This window comes from Thalassophryne amazonica, chromosome 22 (assembly GCF_902500255.1).
Source record: "Thalassophryne amazonica chromosome 22, fThaAma1.1, whole genome shotgun sequence".
In the NCBI taxonomy this organism is placed as follows: Eukaryota; Metazoa; Chordata; class Actinopteri; order Batrachoidiformes; family Batrachoididae; genus Thalassophryne; species Thalassophryne amazonica.
Window position 1 is genome coordinate 31,175,684 of NC_047124.1, and position 22,524 is coordinate 31,198,207.

At 42.5% G+C, this 22,524-nt stretch overlaps 1 protein-coding gene across 2 annotated transcripts in view; it reads right to left on the reverse strand.

Moving 5' to 3' along the window:
* Positions 1–7,048: 7,048 nt before the first annotated feature.
* Positions 7,049–22,524, reverse strand: part of lrguk (leucine-rich repeats and guanylate kinase domain containing) — a 48,098-nt gene continuing 32,622 nt past the window's right edge. For both annotated transcript variants that reach the window (XM_034163693.1, XM_034163694.1), the window contains 6 exons: positions 22,154–22,355; positions 20,723–20,839; positions 17,167–17,321; positions 16,930–17,018; positions 11,288–11,385; positions 7,049–7,898 (listed from right to left, as the gene is read on the reverse strand). In XM_034163693.1, coding sequence (XP_034019584.1) covers positions 7,702–7,898; positions 11,288–11,385; positions 16,930–17,018; positions 17,167–17,321; positions 20,723–20,839; positions 22,154–22,355 — 858 coding nt within the window. In that variant the 3' untranslated portion in view covers positions 7,049–7,701. The remainder of the gene's footprint in view (positions 7,899–11,287; positions 11,386–16,929; positions 17,019–17,166; positions 17,322–20,722; positions 20,840–22,153; positions 22,356–22,524) is intronic.

Here is a 22,524-nt window from a genome sequence, read left to right on the forward strand (position 1 = left end):
CGACCCTAGCCGCCAGTTCGTGGATGAAGTGGACGCCTCTGACTCAGGGATAGGAGCTGTGCTATCCCAGAGCGGAGAGACCGATAAGGTTCTTCACCCATGTGCCTACTTTTCTCGCAGGTTGACCCCGGCTGAACGGAACTATGACGTCGGCAATCGAGAACTCCTTGCGGTGAAAGAGGCTCTTGAGGAGTGGAGACACCTGTTGGAGGGAGCGTCTGTGCCGTTCATGGTTTTCACTGACCATCGGAACCTGGAGTATATCAGGACCGCCAAGCGGCTGAACCCCAGGCAAGCCCGCTGGTCACTGTTCTTCGGGTGTTTTGACTTCCGGATCACCTATCGGCCCGGGACCAAGAACCAGAGGTCGGATGCCTTGTCCCGGGTACACGAAGAGGAGGTCAAAACTGCACTGTCGGATCCACCGGAGCCCATCCTGCCTGAGTCCACTATCGTGGCCACCCTCACCTAGGACGTGGAGAAGATCGTCCGGGAGGCCCTGGCACGAAGCCCGGACCCGGGAACTGGGCCAAGAAACAAACTATACGTCCCACCAGAGGCCAGGGCTGCGGTCCTTGACTTCTGTCACGGTTCCAAGCTCGCCTGTCATCCGGGGGTGCAAAGGACCGTGGCAGTTGTCCGGCAGCGCTTCTGGTGGGCGTCTATGGAGGCCGACGTCCGGGAGTACATCCAGGCCTGCACCATCTGTGCCAGGGGCAAGGCTGACCGATTCTCCAAGGCGGCCCACTTCGTGGCCCTCCCGAAGCTCCCTACGGCCCAGGAGACAGCGGACCTCCTGGTCCACCACGTCGTCCGTCTGCATGGGATCCCCACTGACGTAGTCTCGGATCGTGGTCCCCAGTTTTCCTCTCACGTCTGGAGGAGTTTCTGCAGGGAACTGGGGGCCACCATGAGCCTCTCGTCCGGGTACCATCCACAGACGAACGGACAGGCAGAGCGGGCCAACCAGGAGCTGGAACAGACCCTCCGCTGTGTGACATCCGCGCACCCGATGGCCTGGAGCAACCACCTGGCCTGGATCGAGTATGCGCATAACAGCCAGGTGTCTTCTGCTACCGGCCTCTCCCCATTTGAGGTGTGTTTGGGGTACCAGCCCCCATTATTTCCCGTGGTGGAGGGAGAGGTCGATGTGCCCTCGGTCCGGGCCCACCTTCGGAGGTGCCGTCGGGTGTGGTGCACCGCCCGTTCTGCCTTGTTGAAGGCCCGGACGAGGGCCAAGACCCATGCAGACCGCCGGCGGTCCCCGGCCCCTGCATACCAGCCCGGGCAGGAGGTGTGGTTGTCGACGAAGGACATCCCCCTTCAAGTACAGTCACCGAAACTGATGGACAGGTTCATCGGACCATTTCGCATCCTCAAGGTCCTTAGCCCTGCCGCAGTGAAGCTCCAGCTCCCAGCTTCACTGCAGATCCACCCAGTGTTCCACATCTCCAGAATCAAACCGTACCACACCTCACCCCTCTGTGCTCCCGGTCCGGCGCCGCCTCCTGCCCGGATCATTGACGGGGAGCCGGCTTGGACAGTGCGCCGGCTCCTGGACGTCCGTCGAATGGGCCAGGGGTTCCAATATCTGGTGGACTGGGAGGGGTATGGACCCGAAGAACGCTCCTGGGTGAAGAGGAGCTTCATCCTGGATCCGGCCCTCCTGGCCGATTTCTACCGTCGACACCCCGATAAGCCTGGTCGGGCGCCAGGAGGCGCCCGTTGATGGGGGGGTCCTGTTGTGTGGGCCGCCAGAAGAGGAGGTACTGCTGGCCCACCACCAGAGGGCACCCTGCCTGAAGTGCGGGCTTCAGGCACGAGAGGGCGCTGCCGCCACGGACACAGCTGGGAGTGACAGCTGTCACTCATTATTTCCTGACAGCTGTCACTCATTCTTCATCATCTCACTCCATAAAACCCGGACGTCATCTCCACCTCATCGCCGAGATATCGTACTTCTATGGAGGTAACTTTCTCTGCCAGCATTAAGTGATTCCAAGAGCTATTGTGTTGCAGCTGTCAACCAGAGGACTGGCGTGGGTCGTGACTGTTTCGTCCTACGTCCCGTCAGATAAGTGGTTAAACAGACGCTGCACGAGTGTGTGTTAAAGGTGGAGGTGGCATTCCCACCGTTGTTGTTACGGGGTGTACAAACACCCACACTTGACTGTCTTTGCTCTTCGCCAGCAGTACCAGATCCGACAGTCGGGGACGGTGATCACCTGGGAATTCGGGACTTGGCGGCTCCAGTATTCACCAGGTTCGGTGGCGGCGGAAATCATGTGGTTCCGGCTCTTCTCAGGACAGACGTCTTCTATCCTCGAGCCTGCCCACACGTCACCTTTGTGGATTGACTGTTATCAGATTCTGAGTTTGTCTGTATATTCGTTGTGCACCTTCACAACATTAAACTGTTACTTTTTTGGCTCATCTATTGACCGTTCATTTGCGCCCCCTGTTGTGGGTCCATGTCACTACACTTTCACAACAAATTGACTCCATTATTTAAACTCATCTACCTTCACCACTACTTTTTGCATCCACACTATTCCACCGTGCTCTCTCTGTCATAGATCACGTCATCTACAAAAAAAAAAAAAAATCATGATTCATAGAGACTTGTTTGTCTCATCTCATCCTTCAAGCTAGCCAATCATCACGACAAACAACAAAGGGCCCAGAGCCCATCCCTGATACACTTCCATCTTTACATTGAACGCATTTGTCATCCCTGCTACACATTTCGCCACCGTCACTGCCCTCATACATTCCTATATCGCCCTCAACATATTTCTGTCCCGTTCTTGACTTTCTCAGTATAACGCAACTCTTCTCTTGGCAGTATCGCCCACTCATACTCAAGAATCCTCTGGAGAATCCTAGTACGGAAGACAGACACTGCCGAATTGGTTACTGTTGAGGTTTCACAACCACACTATAGGACAGGAAACACCAGCATCATAAAGACTTGGACCTGCCTTCATCAAACTCCTCTGTCCAGCTTTTAGCCAGCCTGCTTCCGGGTTCTATGTGTTGGCTGTTTAGAGATGTACTTCTGCGTACAGTGGTTGTAATGAGTGGTCGTTTGATTTATTGGCGCCTTTCTCTCAGCTGAACCTAGTCTGGCCATTCGGACCTTCGCTATCAACAAGGTATTTTCACCCATTCCCTGTTGACCCTAGAGATGGTCGCGTGTGAAAATCCCAAGACAGCAACAGTTTGCAAAATACGAGTAGTCAACAACTGTGCAACTTTCAAAGTCACCTTTCTTCCTTGTTCTGATGTTCTGAAGATCCTCTCGTCTGTGCAGTGAGTTTCCGCCATGTGACGGACTGAAGATATTTGATTTAATGAGCAGCTGAACAGGTGTCCCTAATGAAATGACCACTGAGCATATGTGCCAACAGGCCATTACATCCACATGAATTGGATTAACTTGAGTTTATTGCATTTGTCTCCTCCTCCAGTCATCTGGGGCGAGCTCCGCCCTCTGCTTTGAGAAGCACTTCTTTATAAGAACATGATTATGTGACAGTATTGATGGTGACGAGGACTCACTACGTCAGTTCTTACATCCACTCCAGAATAACAATACTGTCTAATGTTCTTTCCACCTACAGCTGAAGTCTTCAAAAAACATCATAAAAATTTAATTAAAACCATCAGGCATGTTTGCTTTGTGAAAATTGATAACATGCTTCTGCATATCTTTCCCATAAAACATCTTTCCTGGAGACATAAATCGAAGATGGACGCTAGTCTTTGTTTCTTTGGGAATATGTGCTCAGCTTTTTTCCTCTTTTACTGTCTTTTGGAGTTATGTTGAAACTAAAGTATGGGACGTGGTTATTTTTCAGCAGCTGGGGAAATGAGGAGAATTTCAGATATTATGGTAAACTGTAGATGGACTGCATTTATATAGTGCTTTTTCCATCTGCATCAGGCGCTCAAAGCGCTTTACAATGATGCCTCACATTCACCCTTTCACACAAACACACACACGGATGTCAGGGTGCTGCCACACAAGGCGCTCACTACACATCGGGAGCAACTCGGGGATTGAGGACTTTCCCCGAGGGCCCTTAGTGATTTTATGGTCTGGCTGGGGTTTGAACCAAAAATCCTCTGGTTTCAAGCCCACCGCTTAACCACTAGAACATCACCTCCCCATGTACTATGTAAAATGGTGCATAGTGCACATGTAAGGAACTAAACTTTGAATACAGACAGTTTTCTACAGAGTTTTAAAGTGATCAGTATAAAAAATAGAGACGATCCTCTTAACACTCCAAAAGCTTCATGTTTTTAGACCACAAAAAAAGCTAACGTCGCTCAAACAAGCACCTTTTTTAACATATATCCAAAAACTGTCACTCTCAGATGGTAAATAGTGATGCTTTGCCATCAGTTGTTCTTTAAGGTGACCATCAGCAACACTACAGTGACATCAAGGGCTGTGATAAAACATCAGGATTTGATACCTATGAACAAGAAGAAACTAAAAATTGCGGCTGTGGACCCCCTTGTAGTGAAAGGCAGTGGTGAATGATGTTAAACAGCATTTATTGTAGGTACAAAAAGCTTATCTTTTCACTGAGGACCGGTCTTAACAGTCCAATTCTAGCAGGTATTATTCAGAATGGAGTCCAGGCAACAGTTCCACAGACAGCGAAGCAGATATTTGGCAGTAGTCTTTCGACATGGCAGATGGATTAAAGATAGTTAAAGGAAGAAGTCGGCAAAACAATGACAGTCCGAAAATCACAAAAATGTCCTGAAGACATTAGGCAAAACTCAAGAGGACAAATAATTTGGTAAAGGTCAAAAAGTATATCCAATGACACACAAACGATTCTTGGTAGGAATACTAGGAACTCGAAGAGAACACTAGAAAGCGGGATAGAACCACAATGATCTGGCAGGGAGCACGTGAAAACAGACACCTTAAAAGAGATGCTCATCTAATAACGGTCGAAGCATGCACGCTACAGAGTTTGGAAAGTTAAAGGAGCGGCACACGAGGGGAATTATGACAATGAATTACAAAAGAGAGCCAGAATCCCTGAGGAGACTAATATTAAACTATGATCACTGAAGGGATGTGAGAAAGAACATAAAAGGAGATGAGGAAAACAATGCAGATGCAAGGGAATAAAACGAGCGCATCAAACTGAAAGTAACCCAGAGAGACACCTGTACATTGCTCTGTGCATTGTGAGAATATAACTGCAGAGACACTGCATGAGGGCTCTGTGGTGAGAATCAAACCAGAGAACAAACGCTCCCTGTGCGGGAGGAAAATAAAACACAGAGCGAGAACGGGACAAATAAGAACCTAATAATGAAGCGCCATGACCCACGTATACGGAGGATGTCATACTGTGAATAAGCAGCCACAAATGCTATACTTTGTCAAACACTCCTGATATCTAGGCAACACAATTAATTGATTATTTAAAAAAATGAAAACAATCATCGGCTGTAGCTCTAGTTTAACCTCAGTTAACCAAAGACAAAGTTCTCAGACGTTTTCCTTTCTGGAAGCTCATAAAGGTCTCCAGCTGACTTTAACTCATTAAGATCAGGTGCAACATAACATCACTTTAAAGAATGTATTTACTGGTTGAGGAAGGGGCCGTGTACTACAAGCTGGAATGCGAGTGAAGGGCACACGACAAACATGGAAGTACCACAAGAGGATTGACCGCAGGCAAACTGGAAGCTGTGATGTAAGAAAATGTGGATGATGACAAAACAGGTGTGTGATTACAAATGTGTACCGTTTTGTTTTCAGCTGCAATCACCGAAGCAGTCACGAAAAGTGCCGTTTTTTTTTTTGGTTCCTAGTGGAGAAGAGAAGACAAGATAAATGGAAGAGGTCATGTCGGTAAGTTTTACCCGACACACCTTGACAGAGTAGCTGCGTTGTCTCGCCTGGACAACACATTCTAGCGCATCGTCACTTTTTCTTTGCATTTTCACTTTGTTTGCCATGTAATTTGCCCAAAAACTCAGAGAAAGTGCCATGTTTCTGATGGGGACAGACAAGGGCTGTCTCCGGAAGTAGAAGTATTGTATCATATGTGCCATATTTTATCCCTTTAGCACCCACGCTCAAACAAGATTATGGTGCCCAATTAAAGTGATCAAACACACTAAAATCCCTGAATATCCCCACCTTCACCAACAAACTAAAAAAAACTCCTACGGACGGGCGCAGGGAGTGGATGAGAACCCACAGGGGTACATTAGCATATGTTGCATCTGATCTTCACAGGTGTTAATAAAATGTAACTTTTTACAAATACAAAAATTTATTTTGAGACTTAGATGGAATGACCTTTGTCTGTCTCGTTACATACAATTAAAGAGGTTGCTGCTTGTGTTTCTGAAGCGAGAAAGTGTGGGATTAAAGTAATGACTGAACAGCCCCTTTGTGACATATTTTGCAAAATTTAAAAGGGGGGGGTCTGCTCAGGCTTAAATATTGATCACGCCATCAGAGTTACAAGCACAGAACTACATTTGTGGGACTGAGAGGATGTTAAATACGGAACCCAAACTACATTTAACTATAAAAGGTAAATGAAAACCCATTTTTCACAATATTACCCCTTTAATTACGATGAAACAGCCAAATATTAGCATTATCAAAGTAGAATAACTCATTGTTAACAGTGTCTGCATGAAGCAGGACCGTCTGACTTGAGTTGGAGAACTGCTGGTATAAGAAGGGCTAAAGGTAAAGGGGGACATGCACTGTTGTGTAAGTGGGTTAAGACCTGAGGGGCCCGAAAGTCGATCTGGTTTGAAACTGCCAAAGAATTATGACAGGGTTGCAACATCTGCTGCCTGAGAGGAAGACAGGGAGTGATGGATGGCCAGGTGCTGTCTGCGCACGAGGAGCTCAGTCACTGCACGAGCAAATACAGAACCGGGGAGTGCACACTACATATGTGCACAATCACATGCATCTACAAAGAGGCTGCCTGAGGGGCTGCTTTAAATAAGCAATGCACACATCTGTGACAAGTGCCAACTTCAATTTGCTGAGACTCACCAGTGAAAATGTGTGTGCAAAGTTTGTGTGGACAGACAGGCGCAGAGACAGGATAAAAAATAATAATAATAAAAAAAAAATCACGCCACACTGCCTATGATGGCACCCTGTCAACAACCATTTTATATGAATCCATTTCCCCTTGAATAAATATTCCCATCGGAAGAGATAAAGATTAATGACATATTTATCATCTACGACAGGAGCGTCATGCTACGCATAAAAGATCAGTATCTCGACGTCGATGGCGAATCCAGTCTGATGAATCACTGAACAGCGAGAAATAAAGTGCCGCTTCACTGTCAACAATACGAATGATGCATTTGTACAACAGAAGGCGTCGCAGACACGTGCGCTTGCAGGACGTTTAGAAGAGTATATTTGACGCGGCTATATTTGAATGCGCCGTTCGACTGTAATCACGCCGGTTATTACAAAGATGATGAGCTCAACTTGTCTTGTAATTACAGTGCTGTCATCTTTATGATTGTTAATGTTGAAGTGCACACAAGCGCATAAAATCCCGATGCGTTGGGGCAGGAATAGCAGATCACAGGGAAAGCAGACTCAGCAGCATCATAGCATCACGTAAGATGACTTATTGTTCTTAAAATACCATTTTAAACCCCGTTGTGTTCTTATCCCTCGTGTGCTGCTGGGTTCGGGCTGGGCGAAGCAGCCGGGCTGAGCACTGCGGGTGTCTTGCGACCAGTTGGGATGGGAGGTAGGAGGGGCTTGTTGGTGGATCCAGGCCTTCGGTCAGAACAGGGAGTAATGGCGACAGTGACCTGATCTGTGCTTGACCCGGGTCTGTCACAGCTCTGACGTGAGGACACTAGGTGGGAAATGGAAATATTTTAGTAGATGACAAGCAAGGAAATGGAAATGCAACAACTCACGTTTGGTTCCAAGTCAATCCTTAACAGTATGAGCAAAATACTTTGTAGTTGTGGATTACAAACACAAAACAGGTTTTAATTTGTAAAATGAATGACATAAAAAGCATATACAGTACAGCAGCGGGGGTTGGATAAGGATCTAGAAACCTGCAACTTCAAGTGCTTTTGTTGGTGAGGAGGAAAGATTTACTGACTTTGACTCTGTGGACGATGACGTGATCTTTGCAGAATGAATGGACACTGATTGGGGCACATGAGAAGCTGAGTGACTTCTCACAGTGTGTTTGTGATAGTCTTGGATCCAGACTAAGAGCCAGGCTTTCAATGACGCTTGGGACCCAGCCAACAGACATGTATCCATTTTTGGTGTTCAACTTATGGAGATATTCATTTCTTTTGGCAATGATGTTCATGTCTTTGGGCCTTTGAGATTGAGAAACTCCTACAAAGAGCTTGAGGTCACTGGACGGAAGTGTTTGCTCATGGCGATACCCAGTGGTGGGCACAGATAACCGATAATTATCAAAGCTAAAGTTTTTGCTAGCAGATTAGCTTTTCAGATAAGTTTAAAAACCATCAGTGGACCAATTATCTTCAGATAAATTTAGTTTTGATAACTTTCAGTCCTCTAACATTTTTTTTTGCTGTTAAACTGAGCAAAGTTTAACAGTCAAAAACATTTGTAAACCCTAAAATCAAACATTTTAGTCCCTGTCGCGTGTAGATCAGTGGTTTGTGGCTGTCACTTACTGATAACGTCATCATTAAGCCCAAGACGTGATTGGCCGGTCAACACAGGGAGCATTGTGGGTAATGTAGTTCAGGTTCACTTTGGACATTACGCTGTTATCGTCCACTCGACACAAACAAAACTAAATTTAAACAAATTTTAACATTATTTTATTTTATTTCTTTGTCGCTGAGGGGATAATTTAATCGCCAAGACTCGGTGGGAGAGAGGAGTTCTCACAGCGCAGTTCTGTTACAGAGTGACTTTTCTTCACCGTTTAAGACACCGTTTGGATAATCAGATAGACAGATAGCTTTTATTGTCATTGTCATTACAACAACGAGATTTCCGCACTCACATTCCACATACAAACAGCAATTAATTTACAATTATTACTTGTTTACCGTAATAATGGCACACATCAGAATTAGGACAACACATATACATTTGACACTGTTTATGTGCACTAAACTTGAAACAGTCCATTTTCCAAATTGAGGCGATGTGAGTGTGTTGGTAGCCGCTGCAACTGTGAAGTCGCACCGCCTGCCAGCTTGGGAAGAACGGGGGCCTGCCGTGGGGGGGGGAGGGGCAGGAAGAGAGGTAAAAGTAGAAACTGGAGCATGCTTCAGTCCATGTGTAAGTCAGTTATTGTCTTTGTGGGTTGAGTTAAGAATGGAGCCGAATAATCTCTTCAAGGTCTGAATAAATTCCTCTGGAGGTAAACAGTGGGTAATTGATCTTGAGGCTAGATAGCCTGTAGTGTTGCAGCTGAGCAGTGAAAAACACTTTTTAACAGTTCCACTTGAACAGCCAAATCCCAATTATGAATTAAGAATATTCACCGGCCTCCGAAACCTTCAGCTTCAACTGCAAGGCACGCATCAGCTCCAAGGTTTAATCCAATTTGCGTCTGAGTTCAAGAGTCAACGCAGTCTGAGAATGCACTGCCTTGCCAACCTCGTTAATCATGACGGACAAGCGAGGGCCCGTGGTTCTTGATACCGCCGTCTTGCCAATTCTCCGGTAGATCAGGGCAGCACATAAGCCAAAAAGTACCAGCCCTGCTGCCATGAGACCAAAAATGAATAAATCCTCGACATCCTCAATGGAGAAAGGCACCAAGCATGCCACACACCAGGAACTCCAGGAGTCGAGGACATAGCCCGCAGGATACGTTCCATCTGGGCAGGTACAATCCCCCGGTCCTGACCTTCTTGTAGAAAAAATGGTGTCAATAGCATTCAGAGACCAGCTGATCAATTCCATGGTTAATCCAATAGTAGTCAAATAGATCCAGAATCCAATATAGTTTTGAGGAATTCACAGTCTGGTGAAGTAGGGACTTGAAGGTTAAAAGAGATAAGGGAGAGTGGAGGAGATGCGACCGCCCTCCTCGGAGTCCCAAGCTGGACAGGACGCTTTATGTGGATTATTTTCTTCATAAATCCCACTGAAACTAACAGGTAAGAATTTATATTTACTACGTGTCTTTTACTCTGTCAATCAATACATTAATGGGCATATTTCAGTTGTTTAAGCCGCAGGGTTCAAAGCGTGTGAAAAAAGCAGCAGCTTTTAGTTCATAAATGACGGTGTATATAATACCGAGATAAACTGTGACTTCTAATACAGTGTTTTACTGCGTTTGAAAGATGATGACAGTGTTTGGGGTTTTATTTTTTATTCATTCATTTTTCATGTGTTCTTTTTGTATTTGTGATTCTTGAATTTACCCAGCAGCCCCTGCGGCGCTTAAAGTGAAACTGGTTTATCAGAAGCCGACAGTGTAATCTGATGTGGCCACGTCCGAATCAATACTAATAGTTATTGGTTATCTGTAATAAAGGTACATTTTTTAGCAGTTTATTGGTTTAGCGTCATAAAAGATAACTTCTCAGTTATCGGATTCATGGTTATCGAAGCTAACTTTTTGGTCAGCTGTGCCCACCACTGCCGATACCATTGCAGGAGAAGGTAAGTTCAAGTCTTTCGGGTCCTTGTGCTTCCTGTCTTACTGTAGTTGTGAGACTTGGATACTGTGGTATTAAGTCTCCTCGGACAATCGAATGGATACCACTGGAATTACTCTGGAGCATGGTGAGGGAGTGTCAGCTATGAGATTTTAACCACATGGTGTGTTTCTTTGGGCATGTTCCTGCACGCAGGCACCTCAATGTTGAGGATGCCAGTCGCTACAGAAGACAAAGGTGAGTCACATAATTAACCTGGGTGAACCGATATATGTTTGCTTTTGAGAGGTGGCAATGGACCAGTTGTCTGCATGAAGCTGAGACGGTTCCATAGAGTGGTGGATGTGGCAGCACATGCTTCCACAACTGACCTGACCTGATTATTAACAAATAAATATTTGACTAAACCCTTAAGGGCATTCAAAGTGACCTTTGTTTCCTGTAACCTTTTCCACATCATCTCTGTGCTTTCTATGGGATCCAAGGAGGTTGAGTCGACCAACTTGGATACCAAGACCAGGTTGACTGACAATTTCCACAGACATTACTGCAGGATGTCCAAAAGGGGCAATAAATAAATAAACATTTCAATTTGAAAGAATTTTAAAAACTTGTATGTAACCTTTGAGTGTTTCTGAGGTGCACTCCTGACCAGAAGCATCTGGTGGGCCCGCGAAGGCAGAACTTGGCACAGACATCGCTGAACAAGACTCGTCCAAGCTGGTTGTGGACAGCAGAGCAGAAAGGATGGAAGAAAGACAAAGGACAGACACAAGGAGGGGAAGAAACACAAAGACAAGAATGGCAGTAAAAAAGAAGATGGGCAGAATTAATAATGGACATAAAAGAAAATAAAAATAATGTTTGGCGCACGGCTTCAAAATAAAAGCTGACTGCTTTAAAAAAATCTAGCAATAAATATAAATGAGAAATTACATTTCTGAAGATTTTTTAATACATTCCACAGAATCCCATTTTTACCCGAGGCCATCAAATATGGCCATTGAGTATTGCGAGGACTGTCCGTATGTCTGTGCTCAGCATAAATCCAGTCCTATTACTGCCAGAGTTTTTAAATTTACAGGGAGCATTCTTGGGACATAGACCTTGGACAAGTTCAAAGATGACTGAATTTGACCTATTTTAAGAGGTTAAAAAGTCACATTCTGTTTCAATCTGTTTGGTTTGTTTTTGAGTGGTGGGCGTGACAGCCAATCAGAGTAGAAGGGCACTGTGACATCAGTGGCTGGTCTCTCAAAAACCGTTTCGTTTTGTGTGTTTATATACATGTTTCTCATATATTATGTAAAAGCTAGTGAGAAATAAACACTTCTAAAACTGAAAATACTATTTTTGGAACCTAATAACACCTCTGAACTTATTATTTCACAGATGCATGGTGACGTCACAGGCTGGTAGTTAGCTGCAAAACTCTGTTTTGTTTGTATGTAAATATATCCTCTTTGTCATATATTATGTCAAAGCTCATTAGAAATAAACGCTTCTAAAACTGAAAATGCTATTTTTTGGAACCTAATAACACCTCTGAACTTATTTCACAGATGTTAGCATGGTGACGTCACAGGCTGGTAGCTAGCTGCAAAATTCTGTTTCGTTTGTATGTAAATATATCCTCTTTGTCATATATTATGTCAAAGCTCATTAGAAATAAACACTTCTAAAAACTGAAAATGCTATTTTTGGAACCTAATAACACCTCTGAACTTATTATTTCACAGATGTTAGCATGGTGACGTCACAGGCTGGTAGCTAGCTGCAAAATTCTGTTTCGTTTGTATGTAAATATGTCCTCTTTGTCATATATTATGTCAAAGCTCATTAGAAATAAACACTTCTAAAACTGAAAATGCTATTTTTGGAACCTAATAACACCTCTGAACTTATTATTTCACAGATGTTAGCATGGTAACGTCACAGGCTGGTAGCTAGCTGCAAAACTCTGTTTCGTTTGTGTGTAAATATAACCTCTTTGTCATATATTATGTCAAAGCTCACAAGAAATAAACACTTCTAAAACTCAAAATGCTGTTTTTGTAACGTGGTAACACCTTTACAGTCATTTACAAGACATTTCGCGGACATTAGCTTGCATGCCAACTCAAAGCTAACTTCCAATGTAGTTAAATTTGTCTCGTTAATACCTGCAAATGCACAGAGGGTGATCTACAAATATTACTTAATTTGCACAACTTTCGCTCTTGTCAAAAGCTCACGCACACACACACACGCAAGACCTCCTGCAGATGCCGTTAAAACATAAATATTGTTTTTGATTGATTGTTAGAGGGGCTTCAATGAACATGTACTAATTGTTAATAATTAATCAAACAACTGCAAATTATAAAGAACGCAATGCTCACGCTGCTGAGGGTATTTTAGCATTGCATTATCTTTTCATATTTCTGATGCTTTTTATTAATGAATTGCTTGGTTATTTTGGCCACACCCCTATAACTGAGCTTGCCACAATATTATTACGAGGCAACTGCATTTTTTTGCATAATATGATGCTCATGATACACACAAAACATTATTTAAAACTTAAATCAGAGAAATCGCGTCACCTCGGTTATACTGTAGATACAAGTGAGGACACATCCCTGTGAGCAGTGGAGCCAACACGCACACAGATGTCTGGAACACAGTGTAACAAATAGTGAGGGGCTGAGTAATGCTAACTTCATACAGTATGCTGCGGGCATGCACTGCGGACACAGTGCTGACAGAACATGCCCATTTTCAACAGGTTTGGTGAAAGCTGCCTTCTGACAACAAAAACCCAAAGGGAACTAATTCACTTCCACTCATCGCAAGTGTATCTCAAAGATCTTCCTTTCAAGAACACATCATGACACACATTGATGGAAATGTGTCCTGCAGTGACAAGAATGCTGTTCGGACATGCACGCAGACATAAACGTGCACACATAGGTGTGCATGCAGATTAAATTCCAATATCCATCCAACACTGTGCAGTAAGCCTGCTTACTGAGCGCAGGCTGTGAAAAAGCTATGAATCAGAAAATATGAACAGAATTATGCTTCTGCAGTCTGCCTGTGCATGCAGGGGTGTGATGTGTGTTCACTGGTAAATTGTGCTCTATAAAAGTGATCATAGGTTGTTTTAAAAAAAGCCCAAGGAGGGAAAGAACGCTACAATAAAAGCAACATTCTGCTAATAAATCTCTTGAGGTTTTTATTCATCTTCTAGATTCTTAAGCTTAAACCATAACTCTGTTATTATAGGTTTGAAAATGTCAGAGTGAAAATATGTGTGTCTTCTAAGCTGGTTAAAGATGAGTGTGTGTGTTACACTGGGAACTAAGACACAGTGAGGGGTGATTTCATTGGTGTCAAAGGTCATTACAGACATTTTTCATTCATTTGATGAAAAATACTATCAAAGACAAATTTGGGATTTCAGGATAATTTAATTTTAGAGCTGTTTTGTAGCTTCAGTTGTCATTTCTGGTGATTTTCAGGAAAAACGTTCAATTGCAGCATTGGTAAATGCAGCATAACTCGCCACGATGCGCCACATGTTCCTCGTCAGACCAGGAAAAGCTGAAACACGACCAGTGGTGGGCACAGCTAACCAAAAATTTAGCTTCGATAACCGCTAATATGCTAACTGAAAAGTTAACTTTTATAACACTAAACCAATAAACCACTAAATATTTTAGCAGAAGCTACAGTTAACCGCTAACAGGTAACCTTTGGTATTAACTCGGTATGCTGTAGGCTAAGCCAGATTTGAGGCAACGCAAGTGCTGCTGGGTAAATTCATAGGTGAGTTAGAGCTTTGTCTTTATGCACCCAGCCCGCTGCCATAAAAAAACACAATCATTTACTTTCAACATACAAGTACTTAGACAGTGGGCAGATGAAATTAAACGCAAAACACTGTTCACTCATGGTTTCATTTAAAACCAACTTATTCTGGCCAGTTTACCAATATTAACGGTAACTCTGTTATTTTCACAAAGTGAAAATATGAGATATCGCAAAGTAATGCACTAATTCTGAAGGTTTGAGCGTTTACAGAGACATGCCAAAAGGCATTAAGGGAAATTCAAATGATCTCCTCTCATCACGTCCTCCTCCTCCCTGCCCCTGTCAAAATGCATAGAATACTGCCATCTACTGGATGAGACTGTGAATAGACCAACTGTAATTTGTGTGTGGTATGTTCGGAGAGTTCACATTGAGACAGTCTGATAAGGCTGCAATAACCGCAGCACACGGACAACAGCATTAACATCGCAACATAAAACTCTTTGTATATTATGCCTAAAACTCTCGTGAAAATATGATCTGAGCAGTGGTGGGCACAGTTCCGCAAATTATCAAAGCTAAAGTTTTCGTTAACGGATTAGCTTTACAAATAACTTCGAAAACCATCAGCAGGCCAATTTAGTTTAATAAAGTTTAATAAATTTAGTTCTGATCATTTTTAGACTGCTAACATATTTTTGCAGATATAGTGAATAAAGCTTAACAGTTAAAAACATTTGTGAAGACTGAAAGCAAAAATGTTTGTGCCTGTCTCTTACATGAGTGGTACAGCTATATCCTCTGCAGGCAGAGAAGAGCTGACTACCAGAGAGAAAGGGAGAGAGAGAGAGAGAGAGAAAGCAATAATTTCTCTTCACACCATACAGACTCGCCAGAATATCACAAAAGTCATGCACAGGCAGACAGTTTTGATTAAAATTTTAAACAAACTAATTCCGGACACGTCATTGAATTTTACAAAGTGAAAATATCAGCTATGTTTTAGTTTTGAAGTAATGCACTAATTTTGAAGGTTTTAGCGTTTAGACACACATGCTACAATGCATTATGGGTAAATTAGTTTCCTGACATGAGTGGTTGGTTGGTCGGTATAACACACAGTTTACTGAAACGTGTGGTGGGTTTTACAAATAAATCTGTATTTGTAAATATTTCATTTTTTTTCATTTGTAAAAAAAAAGGCAATTTGAAATCTGAAAATTCTGTTTAAGTGGATTCAGCACCTTTAGCAAATGCGTGGCAATTGTATTCACACTGCCATGAACACTGCCATCTACTGGTCAGTAGATAACAGTGTTCATGGCAGTATGAACAGCATGTGATATATCATATTTTTACATTGTAAAAATGACAGACTTACTGTTAATATCGATAAACTGCCCAGAATCAGTTTAGAAATACTCGTAAAACCATGAATGAAAGGTGCTTTGCATTTCATATCTTCTGCCCAATGTCTGAGTCGATGTATGTTGAAAGTAAATGACTTTTTTTTTTGTAGTAGCAGCTGACAGCTGGTCCGCCCCCTTCTGCTGGGGGAGGACTGAGCTTCTTACATCGGTCTGATTATTGCAAAACACACAGCAGGAACTAACGTAAGATTTTAAGGTTTATAGATGTTTTTGACCGTTAAGCTTTACTTACTTTGCCAGAAAAAAAAAACACGTTAGCAGACTCAAACTTAGCCAAACTAAATTTAGTGGAAGCTAATTGGTCCGTTGATGATTTTCAAAGTTAGCTGAAAAGCTAATCCGCTAATGAAAAAGTTAGCTTTGGTAATTAACGGCTAGTGGATTAGCAGAACTGTGCCCAGCACTGAACATGACTTTACTGCACTGCTGCTTTGTGCAGCCTCACTTGTCTTTTCTCTCTCAATGTGCGTTAATTATTATTATATATTATTATTTTCAAAGAACAGTTTCCTTTTAATAAACAAGATTTCTTCCTCAGATAGCATTTTTCCAAAATTATATTTGGAAAAGAAGGGCGCATCTTAGGATTGGGCAGGTCTTATATTTGGGCCAATACGGTAACACTTTAGTGAGGAATTAAGAGTTTCATTAAAAATGATAGAAAATTGTACATTGCAAATAATAATAATAATAAAAAAAAAAGACAATACAGGCAGCCAGTGGCTCCCGAGATGTTCACGTTCAGATACTGGAGCTGATTTTTTTAATTAATCCATTAACAATGTGTGTTGTGTTGTTTTTGCGTTTGGTGATGTGGTGTCTGGGGGGAGGTGTATATTAATTCAGCTGAGATTCGAGAGCGCCTGCCAAACCCAACACTTAGATTGGACTAATTTGAGCATCTGCCACTTCAACCCTCAAGGTCACACAATAATCCAAAACAAACCATCAAAATGCAGTTTGGACAAGTGCGCCAATTAAATCAATTTGGCTTTGCTGAGAGCGCGCCATTAAAATGAAGCAGTGGAGTGTTTTGAACCTTCTGAAGAGGCGGCTGCAGACTGCTGGAGTCCTCCCCACCAGAGCTTCTCTCACCAGCCGCTCACGTCTTCTGAGGGAAGCTCGCTCCTGCACAAGAGACGAGATGACACGGGGAAGAAAAGAGACGAGACAAATGTAAAGATTTAAATGGGGGAGGAGAGGAGGTGGGAAAAGGATGCTGGGGGTGGGGGGGTGCAAGATGAGGGAAGCAGCTCTCAAACAATAAATGACTCACAACGGTGGTTTGCTGAGGGCGGAGCTCTGCAAGGATCTTGCAGGAATAGTTTCTGTAGTAGAGATGTGAGAGGTTAAGAGGCGGAGCCTGGCGTGATGCTGATCCTGACCGCGATAGAGCCGAGGGAGGCTCCTCCAGTGGCAGCCGACCTGAGGCAGATCAACAACACCACGTAGTACGTGTCATCCTCAACGCTACTTTTAGGTTTTCAAGTTGATTTGGGAGTAAGATTTATTTGGCACAATACTGTCTGGAGAAAATGCTGCTGACTGACAGACAAATCAAAGATGCGCTCGATCCGCTCCTATATCGGTATTGACGTCATGCACTCGTCAGACACGGCACCAGATTCCAGTCCACAGTCTGCATCTAACCATCTGCAGTGTGTAATTGAGCAAGCAAATAACCGTCTGATGTTGTTTGTTTGAAGATATTTCAGTCCAGAAAAACTAAAAAGCAAGACGGCTACTTGTAATGTGTGTAAAGCCAACGTGTTCAGGGGCTGAAGTACAGCTGTGTCATACAGTACGATCAATTTAATCAATCACCTGCAGAGTCAGGTCTAGCACCACAACACCATGGAAATGCCTTGGGTCCTCAAAGGCACCCACCCAGGCAGAGACCAGCTCCACCCTCACATCTTTAAAATAATGACCTATTTGCCACAGGCAGGTGAAAAGTGGGCGATCCGTTGGCCTTCTCCACGCAACTGCTCATTGGATACAAAATCATTCCAGCAGTACCCAAGGACCCTCCAAAGAGACAGAATACCAAAGACATCCAGTCGTTTCCTTTGGTCACTGGTTAGCGTTCAAGTCTCTCAATCATACAGTAAGACGGGCAGCACCAGGACCCTAAAGACTTCACCAAACCCCTCTGTGAAGCAACCTCATGACCCCATAAGGCGCAGAGGTTCCAGAGACATGAACGTCACTACCCCGATAAGTGAGCGTATCTACGAGTTCAACACTTTCACCACACACAGATACACTTCTCATGGCCAACCGGCAGAGGGGTTCATGTGAAAGAGTAGTCGTAGTTCATGTTAGCCAACGGAAAACCCCAACTTAAAAAAGAAGTTCAATTCCTATCATTGCTATCGTTGCTTCTACCAGTTCCCCTAAAACAGGTGTTTCCACAAGATCACCCACCCACCTACAGAGCTGAACTCATTCAAATCAGCTGGTTTTGTGTGTGGATGGAAAATATGTGCGGTAGGACTTTTACTTTTTGAAGCCAGAATTTTCCACCCGGCAGACAGCAGACTCTCACTGATGCTTTCCAGAAAGGCAATAAACTTCCAGCAGATAACCCAAAGGCTAAAGAGAATGCAGATAAGTTGCTCAATTCCATTATATTTGATGATCAACCATAATCTGTCATGGAAAATGAATGAAAACTCAGTGCATTTGTGACTATATATATATATATATATATATATATATATATATATATATATTTATTGCTTTTTCTATTAAGATGCACTGTGTTGTTTATTTTAGCCCCATGGTGTAACCTTAAACACAATACCAACAATAATAATAATATTAAAGTAAAATTATTTATTTATTTATATATCACTTTCATGGGTCATGGTAGATTAGTGGTTAGCACTGTTACCTCACAGCAAAAAGGTCATGGGATCGTGTCCTTTTTGTGTGGAGTTTGCATGTTCTGCCAGTGATTGTGTGGCTTTCCTCAAGGTGGTCCGGCTTCCTCCCACTTCCAAAGACATGCAGGTTAGGTGACTTGGTGACTCGAAAATGGCTGTAGGTATGAATATGTTTGTCCGTCTATATGTGGCCCTGCAACAGACTGGCAACCTGTCCAGGGTGTACCTCCCTCGTGTCCTATGACTGCTTGTATAGGCTCCAGCCCCGTCATATACAACATAATAAAACAAGAAAACAAAAAAAACACATGTTTATATCTTGTCAAATACAAATAAACACAAAAAACAGCAAATATAGTTCAGCTGTTTGCAACATCTTTGTACCAGCTTAACCAAAAAAATAACAGCATCCCAGTTCATAAACTACACATTACATGGAATTTCCCATAAACACCACAGCTACATATCCACAGACAGCAGTAAATTATAATGGACATAAAAAAGGGAATGATGCCAGAAGAAGAGAGAAGAGCTAAAAAGAAATACACAGTCATCTACAGCTTGTTGATGCTTGGGGCAGCCATCTTGGATTGTGAACTTGTGATATGTGGCGTTTGAATGAGTTGACAAGTTGGAATTATGACTTCAATTAAAAATTCTGACTCATAACTGAGGAATTACAACCTCTGAGTGCAACTGGAATGCACCAGAAGATACCGCAACGCTCAAGGGCATCTTTGTGTGTGTTTCCTGTCTGGTCTCCAGGCTGACTCTTTATCCTCCAAGCTACCCAAATAAAAAAACCCAACTCCTGACAGCATTCCTGCAGCTCACGCCAAGATAAATTTAAGACTTTGTTAATGCCAGTCAGAACGAAATTTAAGACCAACATTACAACAACCAAAAATAAGTGAAGAAAATAACAAAAAATGACTGAAGGTTAAGAACTCTTCCCCATGTCATCCTGTAAGTTACCTGTAGCCAGTGTCTCTGGTCCAGATGTGGGATGAAGTCACTGTCAAATCATCAATCTACAAGTCCCAAGTCAAGTTTCAAGTCATCTTGTAAAAAACTGGTGGTCATTAAAAGACTGATTTATGGCATTTTCAACAATTAAGGCCATATTCGATTAACAAATTCAATACCTTTAAAGACTTTTTCAGGAGCTACAGGAACCCTGTGTAACAACCTCAGATTCAACATCCAACTACCTCCCACTCTGTATGTCAAGTACTAATTATATGAAAAGTCTGAACTATATTAACACAAATATCAGCTAATTCTACATTCCAGTTTACTTCAATGTAAAGACAAGTGTTACCCAACATATAGGTATCTGTTTTTCATTGCTTTCCAGGTGGAATGAACCTTTGCACGTTTTAGTTCTCATTGACGGATTCAAAGTCACTTTCATATTTCAGTAAATTTCACAAAAACTGATATAAAACGTTTTTCTTTGAAACCCGACGTCAAATTCCAATTAATTAATTTTGTACTCATTCTGAGTCACTCATATGCACCCACTTTTTTTTTCTTCAAAGTTTATCTCCAGACACCCTGGAAAAGCATGTCTTGGCTAATTTTTTATAAAATATAGCGAAAACCATTAAAATTAGAAATCAAAACCAAAAATCAAAAAATGTTCTTGGCCAGGTCACAGATACCTAATCAACGGGATTATTCTGGTGAAATGAAGTCGAGTTAAAAGTGAACTTTTTTTTGCCCCAGATTCAAAATTGTCAGGAATCATATAAACTTGTTTGTCATCAGGATGAAGCAAGAATTTGCAAACAGATTTTCATGAAATGTGGTGAAGGAAGGACCCATTAAATTAAAGCTTGGATCCACATCCAGAAAGTATGTATTTTCTTGATTACCTTCTATGATATACCAGCGATCAAAGGTACGTAAATTATTTAGAGTGGTGCACAAATGTATGTTGACCTGTTGATGTTTCCTCTGAGGACTGTCTTTTGTCGAGGTCTTGTTCTCCCTCTTCCTCTGGTAACAGGTACTCCCTCACCACTTGTCTCAGCTTCTGGTAGGCTTCCTCAAAGTCATCTACACACACACAAGCAGGGTGGCGATGAGAGCCGGTGCATGTCTCATCAAACGTTAATGAATCAAAGATATGGCAGAGATGACCTTAGCGTAATGAGGTGTTAGCTAGCAGTGCATAAACGTGATGAGCGTCTCGACTGCCTATATGTTCATCTCATGAAGGAAACAGCTAGCATGTCTGAGCGCCTTCACGAGGGAATGATGAACATCAGCATTCTGCAGCCATGGGTTCTAATGTATGTTGGAATTGGGCTGGAATTGTATTGATTTCAGTTTAGTTTATGTCTGGAGATCCAAAAATGATACACTGAGTGAGAACACAGCAAGTATGGTGTGACAAAGTCTGAGCAGGAAAGTCAAAATTGCAACGCAGGAATTAAAATGCAGGCGGCTGTTAAAAATTTACTCTTGAAAACTCATTCCACATATAAACTGCAGCTGCATTCTCAACCTGTGAATCAACTCATGTAGTCCCCAGGATGTAAATTTGAAGTGGCTATAATGTATTGTTCATATATTACAGTGTTTAAAAAAAATTATTTTCATTTCTATGCAAACATGCACCAATCCTACCGTCTAACCAGTTGCTGGGCATCATATGGGCATATTTCTGCAGAATATTCACACTTTAATTTTTGACGAGTGACGGTTGGGATGATCAAAAATATCTACATAACCTTTGTCTGTTTAGTTATTTGTGGTACACAAGCATAAAATGTAATTAGTTCATCCATTCTCCACTGGTTAGGTATGGTATAAGCATCAAGTCTGTCGTGTATTGATAATGAGTTATTGTGTTCACAAGAACAAAAATTTCTTTTGTCCTCATTAACCCTTAGAACCCAATGGGGTATATTCTTGATTTGGCCAAACCTCAAGAAATTCCCTTTTTAAGGTATTTCCTTTTAGTAGAAGGTCCATGTGTTGCATATCAAAATGTTCAGAACAGTCACAGCTTTCTGAATGTCAGACATATATCTGTCAAGAACACTGTGTAAAGATATCATCTATTAATAGAAATAGATTAAACATTGACCAGGACGCAGCAGCCTCTCATTATGGTTCTGTGGGTTAATATACAAATATACGCATCAATCAACCACAAAATATAGTCAGCTCATCCATAGCTCAGACGACGTTTCTATGTCGCAAGTACCCAGTATCTATCTTTTGTAAGAGTTATTGTGTTCACAAGAATCTTTACACACCGACATAATAGGTAACCATGAAAATATATAGTTCCTCATCCCCATACTATGTACATTGTGGCGTTATATTAAAAAGGTTCTATGGCAATATAGTATTACTCCATACCACAGGGGATGACATTATCAAAGAAGCCTGGTTGCTGTCTGTTGGTGTTGGCGTAGAGCTCTATACGTGCCACTGCCGCGTCTATTTGTGCAGGCGTGTAAAGGCCACGGTCCTTCAGGCGTTCCCTGTATCGTCCCACTTCAGTGGGGAGGAGCAGGATGTATCGAGGCTCAAAGTAGCTGTGCTTCAGACTTAACACACCCTGCAAGCACAAACACTTTGTTTTAGATAAGAAAAACTGCAGTCTGTTAATTCCATTCTGAATTAGTTAGAGCCACACAATCTACAAATCCAGTTCCTTGTGTTTACTTTTATGCCAAGAAAGCACGCTGAAGGAAACTGATAAGATGAACAGAAACCTCAGTCAAGTT